The 26,493-nt window shown below is 39.7% G+C and overlaps 2 protein-coding genes across 7 annotated transcripts in view; one reads left to right on the forward strand and one right to left on the reverse strand.

Annotated features, from left to right (window-relative positions):
- Window positions 1-252: 252 nt before the first annotated feature.
- NDUFC1 (NADH:ubiquinone oxidoreductase subunit C1) lies at window positions 253-4,810 on the reverse strand. Of its 3 annotated transcripts, none has more exons than XM_025874210.2 (4): window positions 4,697-4,810; window positions 4,051-4,154; window positions 1,896-1,973; window positions 253-412 (listed from the first exon to the last, which is right to left on the reverse strand). In XM_025874210.2, the coding sequence occupies exons 1-3, from the start codon at window positions 4,797-4,799 to the stop codon at window positions 1,914-1,916; spliced, it is 267 nt and encodes an 88-aa protein (XP_025729995.1). In that variant the 5' UTR covers window positions 4,800-4,810; the 3' UTR covers window positions 253-412; window positions 1,896-1,913. The 3 variants fall into 3 exon arrangements, with proteins under 3 accessions (XP_025729995.1, XP_025729996.2, XP_073748379.1); XM_025874211.2 differs by lacking the exon at window positions 253-412 and adding an exon at window positions 426-1,769; XM_073892278.1 differs by lacking the exons at window positions 253-412; window positions 1,896-1,973 and adding an exon at window positions 3,080-3,327.
- A 5,507-nt stretch (window positions 4,811-10,317) lies between these two features.
- The window catches only part of NAA15 (N-alpha-acetyltransferase 15, NatA auxiliary subunit), an 80,431-nt gene continuing 64,255 nt past the window's right edge, over window positions 10,318-26,493 (forward strand). For all 4 annotated transcript variants that reach the window (XM_073892275.1, XM_025874215.2, XM_025874213.2 and 1 more), the window contains exon 1: window positions 10,318-10,593. Coding sequence is in view for 2 of the 4 variants with exons in the window: in XM_025874213.2 (XP_025729998.1) it covers window positions 10,540-10,593 (54 nt within the window). In the remaining 2 variants the exon portion in view is untranslated. The remainder of the gene's footprint in view (window positions 10,594-26,493) is intronic.

A 26,493-nucleotide genomic window follows, 5' to 3' on the forward strand; every position in this document is an offset into this window, starting at 1 on the left:
ATAAAGTAGTTCTATCACCCTGACACACTCAAGAATATTTGGAATAGAAATTAAAGTTGATACAAGGGGAAAAAAAGTTGACATAAGGAGTAAACCCTTCAGCGGTGATTTTTAATTCATCTCCTTAACAAGTTTTCTTACCAATGTGTCCTTAATTACCATTGACCCTGTTATCAGATGGTACTTTCTACATCAAAATACTTCTAATAATATACTTTAGAACTGACATTCACTACATAACCACAACATATATAATTTGAAGAATACAGAAATATTTTTATTTTTTCATTTAATGATGCAAAACACAAACGCTGATTTGACATACATGCACATATAACTTTTTCTCTCACGTTTACAACTCAACAGATTGGTGAATCCAAAGGAACTAGTATAATCACTATATGGAGCATACCTATAATGAAGAAGAAAAAAAAAACTATAGTATTAACTAGCAGAAATAATATTAAAATTAGACCATTCTGAATAATTTCTGGGCATCTGGGAAAGTTTAGAAAACAAATCCATAAAGAGTATCAACCCTTCATTTATTTAAGTTTTAGCAAAAAATATTTTATGTGACCTATAAGAGAGTAGCAAAAGCATATCTTATTTAATGTTTATCTCTTGATTAGCTGACTAAAGTAGTGACAGCAAGGTGATATTAATATGAAAAAAGAAATGAAAAATTTAGATAATCAAACCCTAAAGAGCTGAGTTTGAGAGTTGTTAAATATTAAAAACAATCATATGCTAGTGATTACTATTATCAAGCAGATATGCTACCTACTTTAATCAACCTAATTCATGAAAGCTGAGATTTATAAGAGTGATTTTTCATTTTACAAAAGGACTAATATAGAATTTCTTTAAAAGGATTTTCAGAAATATACGTATTTACATATATATATTGACATATAAAATAAACTCATTCTTTTAAATCACAGAGCATGCAGAGTATAGTGTTTTGTTCACAGCTGGATTTTACTAGGAATTGTCCAACTGGGTGTTAGTTGAAGTGACAATCATAGTGAAATGGTCATACAGTAAAAGATTTACCAATCTACTGCCCTTATACCTTCATCCATTCTACAAATATTAAATTACCGGTAGGCCCAGGCACTGGGCAGTTTGCTGAGTACAGTATGATTAATAAAATAGGGTTTTTGTTCTCATGGAATTTACACTCAGGTGTCGTATATAACAGATACTAAGAAATACATACACCAACCTGTCTTCAGTGTCATGAAGTCACTGTGTAGAGTACTATTAGATTTACAAAAATGATATGATTTTGGTTCCATTCTTTTTTGTTTTTTTAAAGATTTTATTTATTTGTCAGAGAGAAAAAGAGACGGTGAGAGTGCACGCGCATGCACGCACACGAGCGGGGGAATGACAGGCAGAGTGAGAAGCAGGCTCCCCACTGCGCAAGGAACCCGATGGGACTCGATCCCAGGACCCTAGGATCATGACCTGAGCCGAAGGTAGACGCTTAACTGACTGAGCCACCCAGGCATCCCAATTTTGGTTTCATTCTTAAACACAACTTTCTTTGAACACAAAGTATAATGATTACAAATGATGCTAAAAAATGATTATGCTGAGAGATGCTTCAGCTAAGGTATTAAAATTCATAAATTTATCACAGGCAGGAATATCAGTGCTAAAAAGTACAAACTAAATAGAGGCGCCTGGCTGGCTCAGCTGGAGGAGCATGCAACTTGATCTGAGGGTTGTGAGTTCGAGCCTGACGCTGGGTGTAGAGACTACTCAAAAAAATAAATAAACTTAAAAAAAATATAAACCCAATTAAAAAAACCAACCAAAATACATTATTTAGAAAGAGGTCAAATTAACTTGCATAATTAATTAATCCTATAAAACTGCATACTTACCATATTAGTATTTCAAGTTTATTCCAACCCATTTCTTCTTTTATACTCTAAAACATCTTCATTATGTTGTTTGATGAGCTAGAAGTAGGTAACAATTAAAATTAGAAATGTAATCTTCCTGGCAACTTAAAGAGGCTAACCAATGATACTTATATTTCGTATATAAGAGGTATACAAGAGGAATAAGAATGGTAAATTGTAAAAGAATTACAACGATTCTAGGGGTGTGGGAGGGCATGGGGGCACTGGGACCTGGCTTGCTTTTCTTTTTCTTTTTTTTTTTTTTTTTAAGATTTTATTTGTCAGAGAGAGAGAGAGAGAGAGAGAGAGCACAAGCAGGGGGAGTGGCAGGCAGAGGGAGAAGCAGGATCCCTGCTGAGCAAGGAGCCCAAAGTGGGACTCAATCCCAGGACCCTGGGATCATGACTTGAGCTGAAGGCAGATGCTTAACTGACTGCGCTACCCAGGTTTCCTTCTTTTCCTTTTTTTTAAAGAAAGTTGGGTTTTGTTTTTTTTTTTTAAGATTTTATTTATTCATTTGTCAGAGAGAGAGAGCACCACAAGCAGGGGGAGTGGCAGGCAGAGGGAGAAGCAGACTCCCCACTGAGCAGGGGGCCCGATGTGGCGCTCGATCCCAGGACCCTGAAATCATGACCTGCGCCCAAGGCAGACGCTTAAGGACTGAGCCACCCAGGCGCCCCCTTACGATTTTAAATTCAACTTCTGCCAAATAAATTATTTCATTCAGTGGATAATTAATGTAATAGAATAACTTACCATAGAGGAGCTAAACCAACACAACCAACCAGAACTGAGTATTAAATGAGGTCCAGGCTGGTTGCTGGGTGTGGCATACTTCTAACCTTAGAAGTTTGATACTGTGAGTGACCAATCCCATCCCCCAACTATATGTGTATTAATTAGATGTCATGGGAGATAGACACTTTCTTAGAACCACTGTCTGACAGAATATGCAACCAAAACAATGGTTGATATGGGGTGACATTTGCTGCAATCAAAGATCCAATTTCAGTAAGAGTTCTCAGCAGCAATCAAGCTTTTTTTGGGCAAACTTTAAATTAAAACTTCATTATGACAAATATTATTTTAAAAAGGATTAGTTACTGTTGTTATGTTGTAAATGACTTCCAACATCTCTTACTCCTTATCAACAAGACTTTTTTTTTTTTTTAAGATTTTATTTCTTTGACAGAGAGAGAGCACAAGCAGGGGAAGTGGCAGGCAGAGGAAGGGGGAGAAGCAGGCTCCCTGCGGGGCTAGATCCCAGGACTCCGGGATCATGACCAGAGCCAAAGGCAGATGTTTAATGACTAAGCCACCCAGGTGCCCCATCAACAGCCATTTTAATGAGAAAATCCAAAATAAGAGATCTAAGAATTGGAGGTGGGAGGCAGTGGAGAAAGCTCCTAACCTATTAGAGACAAAAGAAAAAATTTTAAATACTAATATAGCACACAGACTTTTAGTCAACTTCACGAAAATTTATCTACAGAGAGGCAGTATTTCACAATGGTCTATAGTGTAATGCTGAAGTCAGGGAGAAGTGGGTTTAGCAAACTAATTTCCCCAAGCGTTTTCTTTATAAGAAGTCAACAATAATAGTACCTACTACACAGTGTTGTTGAAAAGATTAAATGAGTTTTTACACGTAAAGCATTTGGCATACTGCAAAGACAAAACAAAAAGGCTGCTACGCACTAAGTATAATTTCCAACAATGTATTTATGCAAACATTGATTAAAATCTTATGTTTTGGAAGTCTAGTGGGACTTAATTTGTATAGCTTGTCCACTGATGATTTGTCCCTCTGGCATCTGGAAAAAAAAAGTGTCCTCATAAAACCCAACCAGCCTCCATCCTCATTAGCAAGTAAAGGACAATTAATAGTAAAATTGCCATTCATCACAAAACCATGCTCATTAACAATGAATGAGGTAAGTTTCAGCCTCATCATACTTTCTCGATGCTGCTGAAATCTTTAATACTTCTTTTTAGTCTTTGGGATTTCCGTTATACTTTTCAATTACATAAATATCCAACTGGATGGGAGATAAGCTCAGCAACAATCTCACACTGACATTTCTCCTCCCCACTGTGTTGGGGTCGCACGACATCAAGGTAGTAAAAAACTCACATAGATCCACAAGAAGGCGGAGGTGCCCAAGGTCAGTCCAACTTTCAGCCACTCAGGTCTGTCATGTGGCGGCTCCCGAATGTAGAACTTTGATCGCGCTGAAGCTGAAAGGGGACAGTGTAAATCGATAACGTATCGCCTTGTACTGAAAAACCTAACATTTATGTGTGTACTATTGCATTTAATTCTCTCTTCAACCCCTCTCTCCCCCGCTTAAACAGCCTCGGAAACAGAGGTTCAGAAAGGTCATGTTAACTCGCCCTGAGCCACCGGCACAGCCAGACCGAGTGGCCCCTGTCCTCCAAGACGCCCTCAAAGCCTCGTAAACCGGCTTTTGCCGAGCCTCAGATAACCCTCGAGTTGGCGGGAAGCGGCACCGAGAGGGTCTGCAGGACCCAACCTGCGGCGGGTTGGTGGGGGGGAACCCAGAGTCCATTCGTAGAGACCAAGAGTTGTCGGCACTAAGAGGAGGGTCGGCGGCGGTGATGGGGAGCCTAGAGTCAGGGCTGGGATCTGGGACGCAGGCCGGCGAAGGTCACTGCAGGACGAGCCCGGGCCCAGACGCCCCCTGCCCCCGCGGGCTGGGTTCACCCTGGGAGTGGCAGACAGTAAGGTCGGGTGGGCCTGAGCGGAGAGGGACACTCACAGCCGCTTGGGAGCCTGGCAGGGGCCAGCAGCTTGGAGAACGGGCGTAACAACGCGGGCAGCGCCATCTTGCCAGGCAGGGCTCCGCCTTTCCGCAACCCCATCTCCCCTGGAGTCGGCGCTCACCCGAGCGCCCCCTGGCGGAACGAAGTGCGGGATACGCTAGCTACGCAGCCGCGCTACTAAGTAGAGTTGTTAACTCGAGAATCGTGGTTATTGCCTGGTACTCTAGCTCTCCTGGTCTCAGCATCCCTTTGTAAAAAGGGGTTTGGGAGGAAATGATTAAAAGGGGGTAAAGGGTAGTTTATCCATTTCGCTGTCCCATGAGAATCTCAGGCCCCTGCCCCAGGGATACTCAAGAGGGGTAGTGGGAGAAGGAGAAGCAGGCTTTCCCGCAGAGCAGGGAGCCCAGTGCGGGGCTGGATCCCAGCACCCTGGGATCATGACCTGAGCCGCAGGCAGACGCTTAATGACTGAGCCACGCAGGAGCCCCTGAGATTTACTAAAATCTTGCTACATGAGCCAGAAAACTGAAAAAGGAGTGCTGTGTTGAGTAACAACTAGCACTTTGAATTCTGTGTTCCAGACACTGTACATTATGCATCCATCATATGGTTTACATGTATCATCTCATTTCATCTTCACAACCACTGCCTGGTATACCTTATTATCCTCAGGTTACAGATGAAGCTCAAGGGCAATTTACTCATCCAAGGTGACATACCATATATCAGCTCGGGCTCAGGATCCCACAGCTGGGGAAGGTGAGATTCAGACTAAGGTCTTCTGACCCCAGATCTAGTGATCCTCATTAGCCCACCTAACAGACTTGGACAGTCCCCTGAGGCCATGAGCTGTAGAACAGGGTTCAAAGAGTCAAGTTTAAAACGCCATTCCTGTAGACCATTTTTTAGCTTTTGATTTTTAGGCAAATTACTTAATCTCTCTACACCTCAGTTTTATAGCTATAACATAAAACCTATTCTATATGGTCCTTGGGAAGCTTAGAAAGTGTCTGGTAGTTGCAAACAACTTGTTTTTGCCGGTCTACCAAAGACATTGTACTGACAATAGGTTTTATCTTTCATAATTGAGCCAGATTTTGTGCATTCACTTCTCAATTCAATCTGATGTCTAAAGATCATGTAAACATATGTATATAAGTAAAAGAAATAATGAATTTTAATAATTTAATTCTTTAAACTTAATGCCATTTAGGATCATTTTAAAAGCACAATGTTAGCAAATCTTTTCTCCCTCTATATTTTCTTTTTCTTGAAGATTTTATTTATTTGTCAGAGAGAGAGAGAGAGAGCAGGAGCAGGGGGAGCAGTAGGGAGAGGGAGAAGCAGACTCCCCGCTGAACAGGGAGCCTAGAGTGGGACTCGATCCCAGGACCCCGGGAGCATGACCTGAGCCGGAGGCAGATGCTTAACCGACTGAGCCACCCAGGCATCCCTATATTTTCTTTTTTAAAAAAAATTTTTTTTTAAGCTCTATGCACAATGTGGGTCTTGAACTCACCACTCCATGATCAAGAGTAGCATGCTCTACTAACTAAGTGTCCACTTTTATATTTTTTTAGCAATATTACTGGAAAAAAAATTGACCAAAAATTGACCAAAGAGTAAAATAATGTACTATACTTTCTGGTTCATTTTTACATGCAACTGACGGCTACCTGGATTGCTAAACTGTGAGTCACATTATAATTTGTAACCTAGTTTGAGCCTCCTAGACTCATGCTCAAGTAAGCAAACCACCCAACTAATATGCTGAGTCAGTTGTTGGTTCTCAACTTCTTGTCCATTCAGCAACCTGACAGTTGAATATTCTTTCTACATCATCCCTTGGAAGCTTGTCCTGACACAGCTTTTGCTAGTATCCAACAAGTTGAAACAGAAGCCATATTTAGTCAGAGCATACAGAGCCAGTTAGTAAATTACTAATTTCAGTACTGCTGTTGGAAAAAGGTTGCTTTGTACTTTTGGTCCCTGTATCCTTTTACTAGTGTATATTTTAGGAAAGTGATGAAATATAAGCACATTCCTCTCAGCATGTTAGAGTTGATGGAACCCTACACTTAGAGTAGGCAGCTGTAGGTGAAACTCCATCTTGTTGAAGCAATTCCAGCGAGGAGCTGATAGCTATGATATTTTGGTAGAAGTTGCTACATGACATTCATTTAACCACTTCCAGAATTTGAATGCTAAAACTTTCTTTATGACCCAGGCAAAAGGAGAGAGGATTTGAGTTAGCACCTAGAAAACCACAGTTCTAGTCCCAGACTTTTCCACTAGGCAACATCTTACTCAGCTCACACTTCTCATTCCTAGGGAGGGTTAAAGAAGAGCAAAAGTTGAAAACAGTATAAAATATAAGATCACTACATATATGTTTATTGATTTACGATGCATGAAAATATCATACGTCAAATTCAGGATCTGAAGAGGGATGCAGTTCCTGATATATTGGCAAATTTTAAAAAAATTTTTATTTATTTTTTAAAAGGTTTTATTTATTTCAGAGGGAGAGACAGAGGATGAGCAGGGGGAGAGGCAGAGGGAGAAGCAGGCTTCCCGCTGAGTGGGGAGCCCAATGCAGGGCTCAATCCCAGGACTTCCAGATTATGACCTGAGCTGAAGGCAGATGCTTCACCGACTGAGCCATCCAGGCGCCCCATATCTGCAAATTTTTAAAAACGATTTTATTTATTTATTTGAGGGAGAGAGACAGAATGAGCAGTGAGGAGGGGTAGAGGGAGAGGGAGAAGCAGACTCCCTGCTGAGCAGGGAGCCGATGCAGGGCTCATGTTGGGCTTGATCCCAGGACCCACGCTGAAGGGAGAGGCTTGACTGACTGAGCTACCCAGGTGCCTCAAGTATATGCAAATTTTTATTTAAAAAACAATCAGAAGCAATCACAAAATGTTAACATTTGTTAAATCTGGGTGACAAATATATAGACTTGTTTTATGTTGTATTTTTTTTTAAGATTTTATTTATTTGACACAGAGAGACACAGCGAGAAAAGGAACACAAGCAGGGCGAGTGGGAGAGGGAGAAGCAGGCTTCCCGCTGAGCAGGGAGCCTGATGTGGGGCTCGATCCCAGGACCCTGGGATCACGACCTGAGCCGAAGGCAGACGCTTAACAACTGAGCCACCCAGGCGCCCCTTATGTTGTATTTCTATAAAATTTAAATACTTAATGATTAAGGCATAAAAGTGTCAATAGAGAACATCTTACATATATGGAGATGGAGAATTTTCACTCTACATATCCCTTTTGTAGGATTAAAGTTTGGAGGTTATTTATTTATATATTTATTTATGGTTAATTTTTTTGTGAAGAGGCACTTTGGCAATAGTGATATGCAAATACTTAGGGTACGATGAATGAAATAACCATCATCATCATCATCATCACCACCACCATCCTCATCGTCTGTCATCATCCAGCCTTGGATATGTTAATTTCCTGCATAGCTGTCATTCACAGCATACAGGTTAAATAGGATCTGTCAAACTGTTGATCTATGAGAGCAGGTATTTTATTATTGTGTTCAGGCTATCAAGTCATGGACTGTATGGTCCAATTGTTATCTATTGGTGCATTTTAACTAGGAAATGACTCAGATAAATGTCAATGCAAACTAGTATTCACTGAGTCTTAAAAATTTATTTGTTACCAGCCAAAAAGAAGGTAACATTTGCCAAACTATATTGTTGTCTCATCTATTCAGGGACTCAGCCTTTGGTGGGGACTACTGTTTGTTTCAAACATCAGAAATTTTCTTCCCTCAAGAGGAAAATATTATATTATTTAAAGGAGAAATTTAGAAAACATTAGCAAATAATACTGCTGTAGGAACTTCTGGATATGAACAGAGATTTGGAAACCAAAGTTGGTAGTGAAGCTAAAATTATCACTGTAAGTTAGATTAACTTTTTTACCTCTTAATAGCTGAGATGGTTGAAAGAAAGACCTCTTGGGGGCAGTGAAGTTCAAACGTTATCATTGAATGACAACTGTTTTTATGAATTCTATGTTTGTTCTTAGTTTTTTTTTTTTAAGGTTAAAAAACTGGCCTTATTCCAAAACTCAAACATCTGTAGATACAGGTTTCCTGTAGATACAACTTTTTTCCATGAAATTTTTGAACAAAGATAACAGAATTTGAAGGAATTGCAGGATCTGATTCACAAAACTTTACTGATGATCCAGGCAAAAGAAGAGGACATTTGAGATAGCAGCTGGAAAACCCAAGCATTAGTCCCAGATTTTTGCAATGGGAAACATCTCACTCACCTTACACCTTCTAGGGAGGATTAAAGAAGTGCAAGCTGAACAGTAAAAGATCTGGGTAAATACATTTAAAAGAGCAAAGTTAATGCACATATAATACAATGATTCATGATGCAAAGAATGCTATGGATGGAATTTAGCATCTGGAGAGAGATCATCAAAAATAATCAAGCGTAAAAATGGCTCACACGAGGGAAAAATTGGAGATCATCAATGGAACGCCAGCTTTAAAATAGTTTTACTGTTAACTAAAAAAAAAAATTTTTTTTAAGTAGGCTCCTGCCTAAATTGGGGCTCAAACTCACCACTCTGATATCAAGAGTCACATGCTCTACTGACTGAGCCAGACAGGCGCCCCTTTACTGTCAACTGCTCATGAAATTACTTATACATATACACATATGTGGAAAAGGTCCTCTTCGGGATCTAGTTTGATATTGCCTACTGCAGCAGTTCTCTAGTATCCTTGCCCGATACTCCGGTGTTTAAGATTTGAGGATTTCTGGTGATGGGGAGTTTAACACTCACAATATTAAGCACTAGCTTTTACCCAGCTCCAGGGGAGTCAAAGTCCCTGAACTCTACTCCAAGATGACTCAAACAGTCGTGAACCCTTCATTGTATGGACTCAACAATGAAATAAAACACATTTTAACTTTCAGATGCTCCTTTGGCAGTGCAAATACGGCATTTAGGATCTGGCTCTTTCCAGGCTCACCTTAAGTAATAAACTAAATCACCGATACTCCAGCCAGCCCATTTAACTGGTCAAACTCTTTCACGGTTTTCAGACTCCGTTAAGCCTCTCCTTTCCGTATTGGTTTACAAGTCCCGCCTGGGGTGAAGCCTTCATTTCCCTTACGCCTCTGCTGCTTAATTAGGCACTTCACGATCAAACGCAGAACTTCTTGAACACCTGCACTTTAGGACTTCAGGCTCTAAGTATGATCATACAGGCTGGGAGAATCTACCCAATGAATCAAAGGCCACTTTGGCAGCAAAAAGCTTAAAGGCTATTTCTGAGTTGGCGACAGCCGGAACCGCACTTAGCGACTCCCCCCTAGCTCTCCCCTCGGGCCTCCAAGACGCTCCGCTACCGAGGGATGGGCGGGGCCTGCCGCGACCCTCGCGGCCTCCGCCCACCCGCGGGCCTCCTGGTTTCCCAGCAAGCTCTAGGACAGAGGAGGTGGGGAAAGGAGGTCATCGCGCCTGCGTGCTAGGAGGTGTGACCCGGGTGGGAAAGCTCTCCGCGTCCGCCATTTTGGCTGCCTCTGTCGGTCTGTTCAGTTACCACGTGAACCGCCGACGGAGACCCGTGAGGGGGGAGGCGGCGGCAGCGTTAAGTGAGAAAGGAAAAAAGACAACGAGGGGAAGGGGGTGTCGGGGTTGGGCGACGCGGTGACACTCGAGGCGTGGTGGCGGCGGTGGATCGGGGCAATCAAGGCTGAAGCAGCCAGGGGACGGCGGCGGCGGCGGCGGTCGGACAAACAGACTGACCGAGCCGGGCGGTGGCGGGAGCAGCGGGAGGAGCCGGAACGATGCCGGCCGTGAGCCTCCCGCCCAAGGAGAACGCTCTTTTCAAGCGGATCTTGGTAAGTGTGAGACTCTGGACAAGCAGTGGGGAGGATTTAGCCGGTACACGGGCCTGTCACCCCTAACCTCGGCCCGGCGGGCACCGGGCCACCTCCGCCAGGAACCCCGCCTTCGTACTCCTAGTCAAGCAGAATGCACCCCCTCGTCCCCTCCCTATGGTTCCCACATCACCCCGCGCGCCCCGGGCCACGGGCTTCCTCCTCCTGTCTCCACGCTTCGGAGGCCGTGGTTCCGGAGTAGGCCCCGTTTTCCTAGCTTCTGGACTGCGGGTTTTCATCCGCCCCGAGTGGAGAGGACAGGCCCGGCTTTTTAGCAGGGAAGCTGGCAACACGGGCAGGAGTCGCGGCCGGGGTGGTGCGGGAACACTGCCGGCAGGTCGGGGTGGCACCCTTGGAAGGAACAGGTGGTGCGGATGCGGTACAGCTCATTCATTGCCCAAGCGCGGCTCTCTCTCCATCGTCCGTCCCTCCCTCTTCCTCTCTTGATATTCACCTGTCCCCGCCCGGCCCGGGGTCACGGAATGACCTGGAAGGAGGGAAGGAATGGGTTCGGAAGAGGAAAGGAAGCTTACTAAACGACTATCTCCTTGTAGTTAGTTTCATACTCGAGTCTGCAGATTCTCGGCCTCTCTTATTCCCTCGTTTCTGGATGGAGTAGGGAAAGGACATTTATTTCTTAGTTTCCGAGCGGGAAACAGCCCCACCCCATACCCTACTCGGGAGGTGGGGCCCACTGCGAGGGGGCGGTCCGGTTGGAAGTGAAAAGTTTATAGAGTTTCTGGTTGAGACGTTCTAGACACGGATTTTCTCAGAGACTGAAGCGTATGAACTCTGATGCAAAAATTTAGCAGCAAAGACAACTTAAGAACTTTTGAGATGGATCTTATTGACGCTAGCTCAAACTCACTTATTTCCTACATTTCAAAAGTGTGCAGTTTGCTTTTTTTTTTAAATACTATAAAATATAGTGATGTTTGGAGGGACGGTTTACGTGGTAAAATACATCTTGTGGCCTTGGCGCTGTGATTAATACATCGTGGCACATTTTTGTTTTGGCATTTAGTGTGTGGGTTGCCTCTTTATCCAGACATTTCTTTATGAAAGAATTAACTGCTTGCCAAACTTAAAACTTAAAATTCGGAGTGTATGCATGAAAGTGTTAGCTGTTTTCCCTTACAATTTTAATTTGCTTCACTTATTTGAAAAGTAGAACAATTTTGGGGATCCAGTCTTCTAGAAATAGGAAAGAGTAATCCACGTTGAACTAACTTTGATTTTACAAAGATATCCATATGCCTTACAGATTTAGTCAATTTATGTTGAAAAACTTATCGGAAAGTCACATCCAATACCGCGTAACTCTTTTCTTTTGAAATCCTTGTTGCTGTTTTGTTTTAAGAATAACGAGTATAGATGGGACTATCACGTGGGTTTTTTTTAAATAGAAGATTTATTTGCTTTTAAATCTTTTATTTATTTATTTTAAAAGATTTTATTTATCTGACAGAGCGTGCGCACAATCAGGGAGTGGGAGGCAGAGGCAGAGGGAGAGGGAGAAGCAGGTTCCCGCTGAGCAGGGACCCGGGGGCGAGGCTGGATCCCAGGACCCCAGGATCATGACCTGAGCTGAAGGCAGGTGCCCAACCGACTGAGCCACCCAGGCACTCCTACTTTTAAATCTTTTAAAAGACTAACTGGTGTGTAAAGTTCAACTGAAACATAGTTTTAGAACAAAAATGTGTCTTAAATCTTACTCCTTAACTTTTTTTGAAAAAAATTCAAGTAGAAAAGTTGATAGAAGAATACAAGGAGTACTCATAAACCCTTTACCTTAATTTAGTATGTAACATTTTGCCAGATTTGCTTTCTCTCTCTTCCCATACACATAAGAGTAAGTTGCAGACATAATATTTCATCCATAAATGCACCAGCAAGCATTTCCTGAGAAGAAGGATATTGTCCTGTATAGCTATAATACTGTTAACAGTCATTCCCTAATACTGTGGAATATCTAGTTCATATTCAAATTATCCCAGTTGTTAGGGTCGCAGTTTTTAAAAAATCAAACTTTTTATTTTGAGATAACTGTAGATTCCCATGTAGTTTTTTTTTTTTTAAGATTTTATTTATTTATTTGAGAGAGAGAGAGAATGAGAGATAGAAAGCACGAGAGGGAAGAGGGTCAGAGGGAGAAGCAGACCCCCTGCTGAGCAGGAAGCCCGATGCGGGACTCGATCCCGGGACTCCAGGATCATGACCTGGGCCGAAGGCAGTCGCTTAACCAACTGAGCCACCCAGGCTCCCATATTCCCATGTAGTTTTAAGGAATAATACAGAGATCCCTTGTACCCTTTACCCAGTTTCCCAGGGCTAACAACTTGCAAAACTGTAGTTCAATATCATAACATTGATACACTTTATCAATCTTATTCATATTTCTCCAGTTTACTTGTACTAATTTGTGTGTGTATTTAGTTCTGTGCAGTGTTATCGCAATTGTAATTACGTAACCCCCACTACAGTCAGTGTGCAGAATGGTTCCATCAGCACAAGGATCCTTCTGTTGCCCTTTTAGAACCACACCCGCCCACCTGCTTTCCATCTCCTCCACCCCCAAACTCTGGCAGCCACTACTGTTCTGTTTTCTATTTCTATAATTTTGTCATTTCATGAATGTTTACTGGAAAGAATCATACAGCATATAACTTTTTAGGATTGTCTTGTTTTAATGCAGTATAATTTCCTTGAGATTCATCCAAGTTGTTGGGTATCAATACTAGTTTCTTTTTTATTGTTGAGTGGAATTCTGTGATAGGGATGTACCACAGTTTAACCATTCATAGACTAACATTTTTTGATTAATCATTTTACACATTTTTTTCCTGGTTGTGATAGTGGGGCAGAACCTTTACGTTCATTGCTAAAATTGAAGTGCTAAAGGGTTTATTGTAATACGGTATATGCAGAAGAAATGTGAAAATTACTAAAGAGAAGGGGATAGAATGTTCTTGTTGTCCTATTACATTAGCAACGAAGAAAACTGTGCTAACCAAAAGTATAGTTAGTATTTGCTTTTTAAAAATTCCTTCTGCTTCCTCAGTTTTTATGGTATGTTAGCTCTTTTGATTTAAGCCCCCCAGCGAAAAGTTGGGCATACTTTAATGCCTGTAACCAAGTGTTGCTGGGTTGGTAACTGTGAAATCATTCCAGGAGTATTCACTTTTTGAGCTGCTACTTTGTTAGTTGTACCATACTTGTTTGTAGTAAATTCCTTTAGGAAATGAAGTTAGTTTGTATTTTTAAAATATTTGAAACCTCAATTTCAAAGTAATGGAATATGTTTTTGCCTTTATTTTTCAGAGGAAACCCAGAAAGTTTCTGTAGTGGATTTGCCTGGCTTGTTCTAGTTTAGTTGATATCTAAAATTCAGTTTTGGGGGTGCCTGGGTGGCTCAGTCGGTTAAGCGTCTGCCCTTCAGCTCAGGTCATGATCCCAGGGTCCTGGGATCGAGCCCCGCATCTGGCTCCTTGCTTGGCAGGGAGCCTTCTTCTCCCTCTCCCACTCCCACCTGCTTGTGATCCCTCTCTCACTGTGTCTCTGTGAAATTAAATAAAATCTTTAAAAAAAATAGTAAAATTCAATTTTGTTGCATATTGGGCCCTTTTTTCATGTATTACTTAACTGTTTTCTGATCAAAGAACTGTTTTAAGTTGGTCAAAATGTCTCCAGAATGTTTCTTGTCTATAATTTGTCTAGAGAAAGGGCAGGGGATGAATTTAATGTAACATATATTATGTAGGAGTTTAGTTTAAAGAAGAGTTATGTGTGTTTACCAGAAGTGGGTTTTTTGTGGGATTTTTGTTGTAATTATACACTATTTTAGCAATTTGGAAAACTAGGTCATTAGAAAATTGTGCCTTTGCCTACTTTTGATGCTATTTGTTTATTGAAATAGTTTGAGGACATTACCAGATCTTTACACCACTTTTTTAGGATCTAGGTTAAGGTAGGAAAAATGAGTTGCTGGAGTGGAACGAGGTTCACACCTTTTTAGATTTTAGCCCACTTGGACAAGTTGGAGAGCCCCTCATGCACTGCAGTTAAGTAGTGCCAGGGCGGTGACCGTGGCTGCTCCGCCCTGCTTCTCAGGTGGTAATGTGAGCTGTTGGGAGTGCTTAAAATATTTTACACCATTACTCTAGTTTTGGACTTTTGCCTGAATGATTTATGTTGTTAGTTAAAAGTCTAGAGGACAGAATTTCTCTTTCCTAGAAAAGTGGTAAGGGAAGTTAGTATAGCATGGTGATACTGTTTGTGACTTACTGAAAACTTACCATTTGTCCTGCACAATAGAATTTTCTGCAATGAGGGAAATGCCCTGTATCTGCTCTGTCGAATATGATGGTTGTTAGTCACGTGTGACTTTTGTACACCTCAAGTATGGCTAGTGCAACTGAGGAACTCAATTTTTAAATTAAGTTTAAATTCAAATAGCCACTTGTGGTGGTATGCGGTTGCCGTTTTGGACAGTGCCCCTTGTGGATCCTTCTTTATTCTTAAAACTTCCCAAGGTGGGGACATTTTTATTAAGGAAACACTGAGATTAAGGTTAACAGCTTAGTTTTAGATTCAAGAATCAGTTTGTTTGTTAGTTCAGGGCATTTATACCATACCTGCCTAGTGTTTAATCTCTTTAGTGGGGTGGGGGGGAGGTTGTAGGGAGAAGGAGTTAGGTAAAGATGTAATAATTGTAGGTGAATAAGATGTATTGTGGGTACCTACACATTGTAGGTAATTTATTTCATTTGATTTATTGCATTTGGAAAAAAGTGATCTTTTTATAGTTAATGATACTTAGGTTGGATTTAGTTGCAGATGAAATTAAGATTAGGAATTGTTAAGTAAATTTCCATATGTACATGGAAGGTCTTTTGACTTAAATTTCTATGTGACAATTCTAGTTTGCAACTGAATGTGGACAGTAACCTTGAAATTGGTTTTAATATGCTTTTGTCTGCCCTGCACGTGTTCAGAATGTAACAAAGAAAAAATAAATGGAAACAAAGTTTTACCTGTTGTGAAGTCCTTTTTCTTTTTTCTTTTCTTTTTTTAATTTTTATTTATTAGAGAGGGTGGAGCAAGTGAAAACATGAGTAGAGGGAGAGGGGCAGAAGGAGAGGGAGAAGCAGGCTGAACAGGGAGCCAGATGTGGGGCTCAGTGCCAAGACCCTGGGATCAGGACCTGAGCTGAAGGCAAAAGAACTGACTGAGCCACCCAGGTGCCCCTAAAGTCCTTTTCTTTTGTACACTGTAGGTAATCAAATCTTGAAGCTAGAATAAATTTCTTCCTGAAAGTGTACTAGAAAAGGAAATGCAAATTTGCTATGTTGTAAATATACTATATTATAAAATACACAAAATACTTTTTTTTAAAAGTCGGTAAAAATCTTAGGAGAAAAAAACCTTTTGATAATGTGGTGAATTCACTGTTTTGTTTGTTTTCTTTTATACTTCTGCTGTAATTCCTTTCTGGAATGGGATGTAGTATGAATGAACAAAGATACGTTTTTACTTAAATTGACAAAGCATATGTGTGTGTACATATGTGTGTGTGTATACATATATATATATTTTTTTTTTTTTGAGAGAATCTTACTTAATCAGGCTCCACGCCCAGCATGGAGCCAGACACAGGGCTCGATCCCAAGACCCTGAGATCGTGACTTGAGCTGAAATTGGTGGTCTAACTGCACCACCCAGGTGCCCCCAAAGCATGTATTTTTTAAATTGTTTATTGTGTTAGAAACCTGAAATGTTTCAAAAGTGATTCTTTTGGGTTGAGAGTAGGTTCAAGTACTTGTTTGTGCAGATTATTTGGAGAATAGAGTACTTTGGTTTAAAAAAAAAAAGAAGATTGACCACAGTTTAGTTTTTAATAGTAGGATACAACATATATGTTCAGAAAAGCATACAAAACTTAACAGGAATTGAATTAAAGTTCGGTTCTGTGGGTATTTTAAAGGCTTACAGTCCTGGGTCATTATTGGGGATAATACAAACTAAGTTATTTGATGATAATAGAATTGCTATCCCAATTATTACTTTGAAGCACTGGTTAAAAGACAGTTACCACAGAGGCAGGAATGGTGCCCTCTATGGCTGGAGGACTGGAGAACTACTGGCCAACCTGCTTTACCTTAAGGGATCTCTTTGTTTAGTGTGCATTATTTCCTTTAATATTTATGCTTCTGACAATGCAGTTCTCACAGAGCATTGATTCAAATATATCTTCTTTGTTCATAAAAGTGGTTTTGAACATAAAAAGCCAGGTTATATAAGGGATCATATGCAAAGGACTGTTCAGAATTTTCTCCCCCATCAGATACCTGCCTGGCACATTTCTTCTCTTAGAATTCTCTTCAGATGTTCTCTAAATGTTATATAGAGGCCTTCCTTAACCAGAAGTCCTCCTCAGCTCAATCTTATTTTCTTCCTTAATTTATTTCTTTCTATATCACTTTATTACCATATGATATATATGTGCAAGTAATTTATCATGTCTTCTATAATTAAAATGTAGGTTTTATGATGATAGGGCCTTCTTTCTGTTAATTACTATACTCCCATTGGTTAGAATAATGTACCATAATAGACACTGAATGAGTACTTGTTGCATAAAATGAGTGTATAAAGAGTGACAAGAGAGAAAGCTCTTTGGATTATGTTCTTGTATAAAGATTTTTGAAAAAGGGAGTTACTGGGCCTTGGCATTATAGAGTACATTGTTACATGAGGTAATGGTAGGATAATCAGGCAGAACCTGTATTACCCGGTAAGACCTTAGAAGTTTCATTTACAAATGAATCATAGTATTAGTTTGTTTACATGGCCTTTCTCCAGTCACAGAAGCATAATAAGAGGAAATTTTATTGTTTCTGTTTTGGTTGTTTTAGCACTGGAGGAAAAAATGGCATCTGGATTAAATGGGGATGTTTGTCGTGAGGAGCCTGCTGAATCAGATAGTAAGGCTCAGTCATCTGTAGTTCATAAAGCTCTACCACTGACTCCAATACAGATTTGGGGGTGAGGACCAGTGCATATATTATAAAACAGGAAGGGAAAATTTTGTAGATTAGAGTTGCTTTGTGAGTGTTTTACAGAAAATGTAAAGATCAAGTTGAATTTTTGGAATTGGAAAGGTATGCTGGGAAGCTGGTGTGGCAGAGCAAGCCACATAACTAATCATTGAGCCTAGCCAGCCATCAGTATTCACATATAAATACAACTTTGCTGTCTGATTATAGGTAGTAGCCCTACTGAAGAGAGGAAAACTTAAGATTCTTAGTGAAAAATAGTTTTGAAAAGAATGTCAGTTGTCAGTGCTGATAGTGAGAAGAGCAAGTGAAGAGGTATAAAAAGAGTGATGGTTCTTAATATAAATATTAGGGTTTGGAGAGGAGGGAATTTTATGCTGTGATTGTATTCTTGAGTTTTGGGAATTTCCCTGGAATATCAGCCGTATACCTAACATCTAAGCTGTTTTATAATGCATGTTGTACAAACTTGTGTTGAAGTTTTAACTTTTAAAAAACTAGTTTAACTTGTTGCATATGGTTTTTCCCCCTTAGGTAAAATAGGAATTATATTGTTCACTACTAATTTGGAATTAAAATAATTCTTTAAAATGTTAATTTAATAAAGCAATCTTTTTGACTATTTAAAAGTAAAATAAAAATTGCAGTATGGAAATAAATAATGGAGAGGTTAATGTTTTTGTTGCCTGATATGTTCTATTCCATTGAAATTTTCTTTGGTTAGTATAATAGGAACACATTTTCAGTTGAGATAATTTGAAATTTCTGTCAAAGCCTGCTGGGGAAATTATAATCTTACTTCAAGCCAATGTTTTTTTTCTTTTTTCTTTAAGTAAGTCCTAGGCCCAACATGGGGCTTGAACCCACGACCCCAAGATTAAGGGTTGCATGCTTTACCCACTGAGCCAGCCAGGCACCTCTAGCCAGTGATATTTTAAATCTTAAAGATTCCATTTGATTTTATTATGTAGGAGATTACTTAAATATTCCCGTGTGTTATCTGTAAGAGTTCTGTCTCCATATCTTGTATATAAAAGGAGAAATGAAAGTTTGCTTTTGAAAGTATAGACCTAGAAAAAAAAACCCTTAAGGTTGGTTAGTTCCACACATGGTTGTTCCAGTTAAAAAAATTATTTTTCTCCTTATAATAATGGCTTCCAGTTAATATGGTACTCTTTATTTTTCAGAGAGATCTCATTGGAGATTACAGATCATCTTTGATTATCAGTGCTTTGGAACTGAATCAGAATCTTTAAGAAGAGGGGAAATGAAGTAAACTGGCACTTACTGAGTATATATTTTGAGCCACATTTTATGCTAGGCTTTCCTTACACATTAGTTGATGTAAAACTTGCATCTGTCCTTTAAGGAAATTGTAATAAGTATAGCCCATACTTATTGTTAAGAGTAGATTTCTGATTGCTTTATATACAGTTAGTTGTGTTGTTTCAGGACAAATGGGTTCCTAAAAGTCACTGCACTATGCAAAATCATGCAATAAAAACCACAGGGCTTATGGAAAAAATGGGGTTAGGCACAACACTCAAAAATTTCATTAGAGAGGGGCACCTGGCTCAGTCAGTTAAGCGTCTGCCTTTGGCTCAGGTCATGATCCTGGAGACGAGGATCGAGCCCCGCATTGGGCTTCCTGTTCAGCGGGGAGTTCTCTTCTTCTCCCTCTCAAATAAATAAATAAAAGCTTAAAAAATTTTTTTTCATTAGTGAAAAAAGCAAAGGTAAGAACCAAATTAAAATGATAGCATAATTTTTACATATGTTAAATGGTTAACAAATACATAAATACTATAGAATTAATACTGCACTTTATCATGGAAAAGACCAGAAGTTTGTTTGTGGACGTGAGTGTCAGAGGATTGCAGCTTGTGAATTGTTTTGAAGTAATGGAAGGAAAGTTATCTAAAATCTGAGGGAAAGTCGTAATACCAGATTGGGATGGGCGTGGCTCATAACACAGCCAGAACTGATGTAGCTGGTAGATGTTTGAGGTGTATGTCTGTCCTCTACATGCCTGTGTGGTTTGTTTCAGCTCAGTGCAGTTTTCTTTGTTCACCTAGTACTTCTGGTGGGCAAAATCCCACAGAAACAATCGTGAAATTTGAAATTTGGTGTGTTCAAAATACTCCTTAATATGTCAGTGATGTTGGAACAAACATGTGTTTTCCAAACAAGCATTATAGTGGAACTGATTGTATATTACCTAACTTTGTGTTGTAGTGATCACACAGCCTAGGTTTGGGTAACTCTTCTTCACTCTGGCATGTGATTATTTGGATTACTAAGCTAGATCTTCTTGCATTAGGACCTGAGATAGTGTCACATTTTTTGTTTGCCATCTTAGTTGCCACTGCCACTATGAAGACTTAAATTTATTTCAGTGTTTTCCTTGTTAAAGAGAAGCTTTGTTCCAGACTATCAAAAGTTTCAGGCCAATTCACCTTTTTTTTTTTTTTAAGATTTTATTTATTTATTTGACAGAGAGAATATAAGCAGGGGTAGCAGCAGTATGGGGGGGAAGCAGGCTCCCTGCTGAGCAAGGAGCCCCATGTGGGACCCAGTCCCAGGACCCCGGGATCGTGACCTGAGCCCAAGGCAGACGCTTAACTGACTGAGTCACCCAGGTGCTGCTAGGCCAATTCATCTTAAAGATTTTTTGTGGGAAGACAGTATTTTAAAAACAGGATACAAAATAGTACATATTTTTTCAGTTTGTGTTTTGAAGTAATTTCAGTGTTGAGTGGAGGGAGCCTGGTGTGGAAAGAACAATAGAAAGAATCTGGGATTGAATTTTAGCTCTGCTGTGTTTTACTCCTTACTCTTGTTAAGACTCAGTTTGCAAATCTGAGTAAAAACAGATAAAACGTACTTTTTTGACACGCCTCACTGGTCATGTAAGATTATGTATGAAAGTGCCTGGCAAATGGTAAAGCATGTGAATTAGTGCTTGTTTTGTTGTAGGTGTAGTCTATTAAGAACTTTAGTTTTTTCATTGATCTCATTTTGTTTTGTTATCCTTATCATGTGTCTTATATTCTGTTTGATATTTTTATTTTATTTTGTATATTTTTTTGGTATTTAGGAAGGTTTATATCTAGTCAAATTTATATTTTTACCTTTGAAAAGTTCCCTTAGTCCTCTTTTTTTTTCTTTAGAGTTTTGCTATTTGTTAGCTGTAAATTAAATTCACTGAATCTCATTTATCTATGTGTGAGGCAATGAATGAGCTTATTCTGCTTTACATTTTTTCCTATGTCTCTTTTCCTTTTACATTTTAAAGTTATTTTTACTTGGTTGAGAGTATGTGATTTTATGTACTATTCTTTCACCCTCATCAATACCTTTGTTTTAGATATAGTTCTAAAATTAAATATAGTTTATATTTACAAGCAGACCTCTAGCTGAAGTTTTCCCAATCATCCCTTGGTTGGATGAAGCTCATTGTCCCCTAGAGATTCCTCAGCAGTGCTTATGGAAATCTCTTAAGTTCATACATGGTTAAAGTGTTTTTCTATAGCCTTGATATTTGAAGGACAGTTTGGCTGAATGTAAAATGTTTGATGTATATCTTAAGTTTTTTGAAAATATTGCCCTCCTGTTCTCTTGCTTGTACTTTGCTGATACCACCCATGATTTTCTTCGTGGATGATTTGGTCTTTCATTTTGGAGCTCTGGGGGCTTTTCCTTTATCTGTAGAATTGAATCATTTTACTAGGATTATGTCTCTGTGTCGACTGTTCTGGATAAATTTTCCCTGGTACATGGTTTCAGGTTGTAGAGTGAAGTTTGTTTTAAATTCAAGAATTACAGTTTATTGGGGTGCCTGGGTGGCTCAGTCGTTAAGCATCTGCCTTCGGCTCTAGTCATGATTTCAGTGTCCTGGGATCGAGCCCCGCATCGGGCTCCCTGCTTGGCGGGAAGCCTGCTTCTCCCTCTCCCTCTCCCCCTGCTTGTGTTCCCTCTCTTGCTGTGTCTCTCTCTGTCAAATAAATAAAATATTTTTAAAAAATATATAAAAAAGAATTATAGTTTATTCTCCTCTATTTTATTCTTCGATGATCTTTGCCTGTTGGATTTCCTTTGCCTCTTTTTATCTTTCAGTTATCTTTTGATTCTTTTCACCTTTGTTTCTTTTTCACTTGAGAAGTATTCCTATTTTCCTTTGATCATATCTCTTGAAGTTTAGTCTTCATTTCTGAGATGCAGTTGTATTTCTCTTGTTTCTTTAGTTCAGTCTCTAGCTGTTTTATATTTTCCTATTGTTTGTCCATTATTTAAAATTTTGAACATCTGATTTGAGGTATTCTTTTATATCTTCATCTGGTATATAATTATTTTTTTCCAGTTAAATATTAAGAAATAACTGAGGGCGCCTGGGTGGCTCAGTTGGTTAAGCAACTGCTTTCGGCTCAGGTCATGATCCTGGAGTCCTGGGATCGAGTCCCGCATCGGGCTCCCTGCTCAGCAGGGAGTCTGCTTCTCCCTCTGACCCTCTTCCCTCTCGTGCTCTCTATCTCTCATTCTCTCTCTCTCAAATAAATAAATAAAATAAAATAAAAGAAATAACTGACATACCTCACTGTAAGTCATACAGCATTATTTAATTATTTTTAATTTGTGATGGAATTGTGTTACGTGTTTCTTTTTTATCGCTAGGCTTTTTGGGTGTGTTTTCATCTGCCACAAGGTTTTTTACTTGTTTTTATTCCATATAAGTAGCTTGGTATAGATGCTGGGTTCTTTTTTCTGTTCAGGTTGTGATGGATTTTAGTAGACTAACACTATGGACAGTTTTATTTTTTATTTATTTTAAAGATTGTTTTTATTAGAGAGAGAAGGACCAGGGGGAGAGGGAGAGGTAGAACCAGACTCCCCGCTGAGCAGGGAGCCTGACGGGGGCTCGATCCCAGGACCCTGGCATCATGACCTGAGCTGAAGGCAGACGCTTAACCAATTGAGCCACTCACACGCCCCTAGACAGTTTTATTTTTAGATTGAAGTGTGGCTTCCTCAACCTCTTAGTTCAAGAGAGAACCCTCTTTTGTTGCTACAGTGAACTGTTTTTATTTTTTTATTTTTATTTTTTTTTTAAAGATTTTATTTATTTATTTGACAGAGAGAGAGCACAAGTAGGCAGAGAGGCAGGCAGAGGGAGAGGGAGAAGTAGGCTGGAGCCGGATGTGGGGCTCGATCCCAGGACCCTGAGATCAGGATCCTGGGATCAGGATCCGAGCCGAAGGCAGCTGCTTAACTGACTGAGCCACCCAGGTGCCCCTGTTTTTAAATAATTATTATCTCTTCCACCCCTTTCCAATTGTTCTATCATTATTTTAGTAGAGTGTTTATCTTCAGTGGCTTCTTTCTCTATTAGGCCTTCAAGTGTCAATTCCTTCTAAGGTGCCTCCTTCTCCCTGAATGCTATGCCTTGCTAAAACTGCTATCTTTGGTCTTTTTTGTTTTTTAAGTTTTTATTTAAATTCCAGTTAACATATAGCATAATATTAGTTTCAGGTGTACAGTATAGCGATTCAACACTTCCATACATCACCCTGTGCTCATCACAAGTGCACTCCTTAATCTCCATCACCTATTTCACCCATCCCTCACCCACCTCCCCTCTGGTAACCATCAGTTTGTTTTCTACAGTTAGGAATCATTTCTTGGTTTGCCCCCCCCTTTTCCCCTTTGCTCATTTGTTTCTAAATTCCACATGCGAGTGAAATCATATGGTATTTGTCTTTGTCTTATTTCACTTAGTGTAATACTCTCTTCCTCCATCCATGTCATTGCAAGTGGCAAGATGTCATTCTTTTTTATGGCTGAGTAATATCCCATTGTATATATATATACCACATCTTGTTTATCCATTCATCATTCAGTGGACCTTTGGGCTCTTTACATAATTTGGCTATTGTTGATAATGCTGTAAACATTGGGGTGCATGTATCCCTTTGAATTAGTATTTTTCTATTCTTTGGGTAAATGTCTAGTAGTGTAATTGTTGGATTGTAAGGTAGTTCTATTTTTAATTTTTTAAGATTTTATTTTTAAGGGGCGCCTGGGTGGCTCAGTTGGTTAAGCATCTGCCTTCGGCTCAGGTCGTGATCCCAGGGTCCTGGAATTGAGCCCTGACATCAGGCTCCCTGCTCAGCGGGGAGTCTGCTTCTCCCTCTCGCTCTGCCCCTGCCCCCCGCCCCCTGCCCCTCCCCCCGCTCATGCTCTCTCTCGCTCTCTTTCTCAAGTAAACATATAAAATCTTAAAAATAAAATAAAAGATTTTATTTTTAAGTAATCTCTCTTTTTAAAGTAATTCCAACATGGGACTTGAACCCACAACCCTGAGATCAAGAGTTGCATGCTCTACCAACTGAGCCAGCCAGGTGCCCCTATTTTTAACTTTTTTTTTAAGTGGGCTACACATGGAGCCCAGCATGGGGCTTGAACTCACACCCCTGAGATCAAGACCTGAGCTGAGATCAGGAGTCAGATGCTTAACCAACTGAGCCACCCAGGCACCCCAATTTTTAACTTTTTTTTTTTTTTAAGATTTTATTTGAGAGAAAAAGCATGCATGAGAGAACACGAGTTGGGGGGGGCATGGAGAGGGAGAAGCAGACTCCCCACTTAGCAGGGAGCCTGATTTGGAGCTCAGTCCTAGGACCCTGGGATCATGACCTGAGCTGAAGGCAGACGTTTAACCAACCGACTGAGCCATCCAGGCACCCCTATTTTTAACTTTTTGGGGAATCTCCATATTGTTTTCTACGGTGGCTACCAGTTTGCATTCCCACCGTAAGTGCAAAAGGGTTTCCCTTTCCCCACATCCTCGCCAACACCTGTTTGTTGTGTTGTTGAGTTTAGCCATTTGTACAGGTGTGAGGTGGTGATATCTCATTGTAGTTTTGGTTTGCCCTTCCCTGATGATAAGTGATGTTGAGCATCTTTTCATGTGTGTGTGGGCCATCTGTATGTCTTCTTTGGAGAAGTGTCTTTTCGTGTCTTCTGTCCATTTTTTAATTGGATTATTCATGTTTTGGGTGTTGAGTTTGCAAATTATATATTTTGGATAGTAACCCTTTATTGGTATGTCATTTGTAAATATCTTCTTCCATTCAATAGGTTGCCTTTTTGTTTGTTGATTGTTTCAATCACTCTGCAGAAGCTTTTTATTTTGATATAGCCCTAATAGTTTATTTTTGCTTTTGTCTTCCTTGCCTCCGGAGGGAGACCTATCTAGAAGTTGCTACTGCTAATGTCAAAGAAACTATAGCCTGTGTTCTCCTAGTATTTTTCTGGTTTCATGTCTCACGTTTAGGTCTTTAATCCATTTTGAATTTTTTGTGTATGGTGTAAGAAAGTGGTCCAATTTCATTCCTGTGCATGTTGCTGTCCAGTTTTCCCAACACCATTTGTTGAAGAAATGGTCTTCACAGACTTTTTAAGCCTCTTCTTCTTAATAGCCATTATTCTCATCTGTCGTGTCTCTAAGTACTTCCTTTCAGGATGGGGCCTTCTTCTGAGTGAATCCTAGTTAATATTACATGTATTCAGTCACCACTTTGACCCTGTTGTATTGCTCTTTTGGACAGTTCCCATTGGAGCTTCTGATCTTGGGTGTTTATGCACATATATGTAAGTTGGAATTTTTTACTTACCTTCTTATAAAGCTGGCTTTGGGTGATTTTATTTGCTCTCTGTCTTGGCCTGTATGGTTTTTGTGAGGATTTGTGGAGTGTTTAGAAATTAGAGGGCAGCCATTATGCTATAAAGAATTTATTTTTGGTTTTATGTGCTATGCTTGACAATAATGGTGTTTTTTTTAAATAGCAGTTCAGGTTTTATATATATAAATTGAGTAATTGGTTATACTTCTGTTTCTGTGTCCTCATGGCCACTCCATTGTTTCTTTTCAAACTCTTCTGGGAGTATTTATTATTGAAATAATTACAAAGTTCTAGTATATAATTGACTATCAAATGTGTATATAGCTATGAGTTTTACTGAAATTTGTCTTATCCCTAGCATTAGAGTTCATAGCTAACAGCATTTCTTTAGCAGACTTCTGTTCATATTACCAGAATCTGAAATCTTCAACTTTTTTCTCAAGTGACATAGTTTAATGCTGGAAAAAAAAAAATTAAAACACATTTTACAGTGCATTAACAGTGGTGTAGTATCCAGAAAGCAGATGGTGATTGTCACATTGAATTTTGCTGCTAGTAAGACCATATCTAATTTTAACTTCTGGGTCCAAAACTGAGAGAGATAGAGACCGGTGATTCCCTCAGGCTGATATGCCACAGGAATATTGGTGTAAAATTCCCACAGACCTTTTTTTGTTTTATTCTGATACTGTGTATTTGTTACTTTTTAAAATACTGAAATGCGGGGTGCCTGGGTGGCTCAGTTGGTTAAGCGACTGCTTTCGGCTCAGGTCATGATCCTGGAGTCCCGGGATCGAGTCCCACATCGGGCTCCCTGCTCCGCGGGGAGTCTGCTTCTCCCTCTGACCCTCTTCCCTCTCGTGCTATCTCTCATTCTCTCTCTCTCAAATAAATAAAATCTTAAAAAAAATACTGAAATGTCTTTTGTTTTGTGAAATATTAATGACATTTTTTAAGAAAATGGTTTATTTAGAAAAAATAAAATTTAGCAACCTCATTTAAATGATTCATTGTTTTTGAAATTTTACTAGTTTCGAAAAGTTATACAAATATGGAAACAATACTATATCAACCTCAGAGAGTGGCCCAGGTTGTTAAAGGACTTAAAACTTTCTAATAAGGAACAG

The sequence above is a fragment of the Callorhinus ursinus genome, unplaced genomic scaffold (assembly GCF_003265705.2).
Source record: "Callorhinus ursinus isolate GAN/ISIS: 27379988/994484 unplaced genomic scaffold, GSC_fseal_2.0 scaffold4, whole genome shotgun sequence".
Lineage (NCBI taxonomy): Eukaryota > Metazoa > Chordata > Mammalia > Carnivora > Otariidae > Callorhinus > Callorhinus ursinus.

Excerpts from the sequence above, each read along its gene's own strand:
- NDUFC1 (XM_073892278.1), bottom strand. The coding sequence starts at position 4,799 with ATGGGGTTGCGGAAAGGCGGAGCCCTGCCTGGCAAGATGGCGCTGCCC. Across the intron at positions 4,155-4,696 it reads TGCCAGGCTCCCAAGCGGCT|CTTCAGCGCGATCAAAGTTC; the intron begins GTGAGTGTCCCT and ends GTCCCCTTTCAG. Across the intron at positions 3,328-4,050 it reads CCGCCTTCTTGTGGATCTAT|GTTAGGAGCTTTCTCCACTG; the intron begins GTGAGTTTTTTA and ends TGTCTCTAATAG.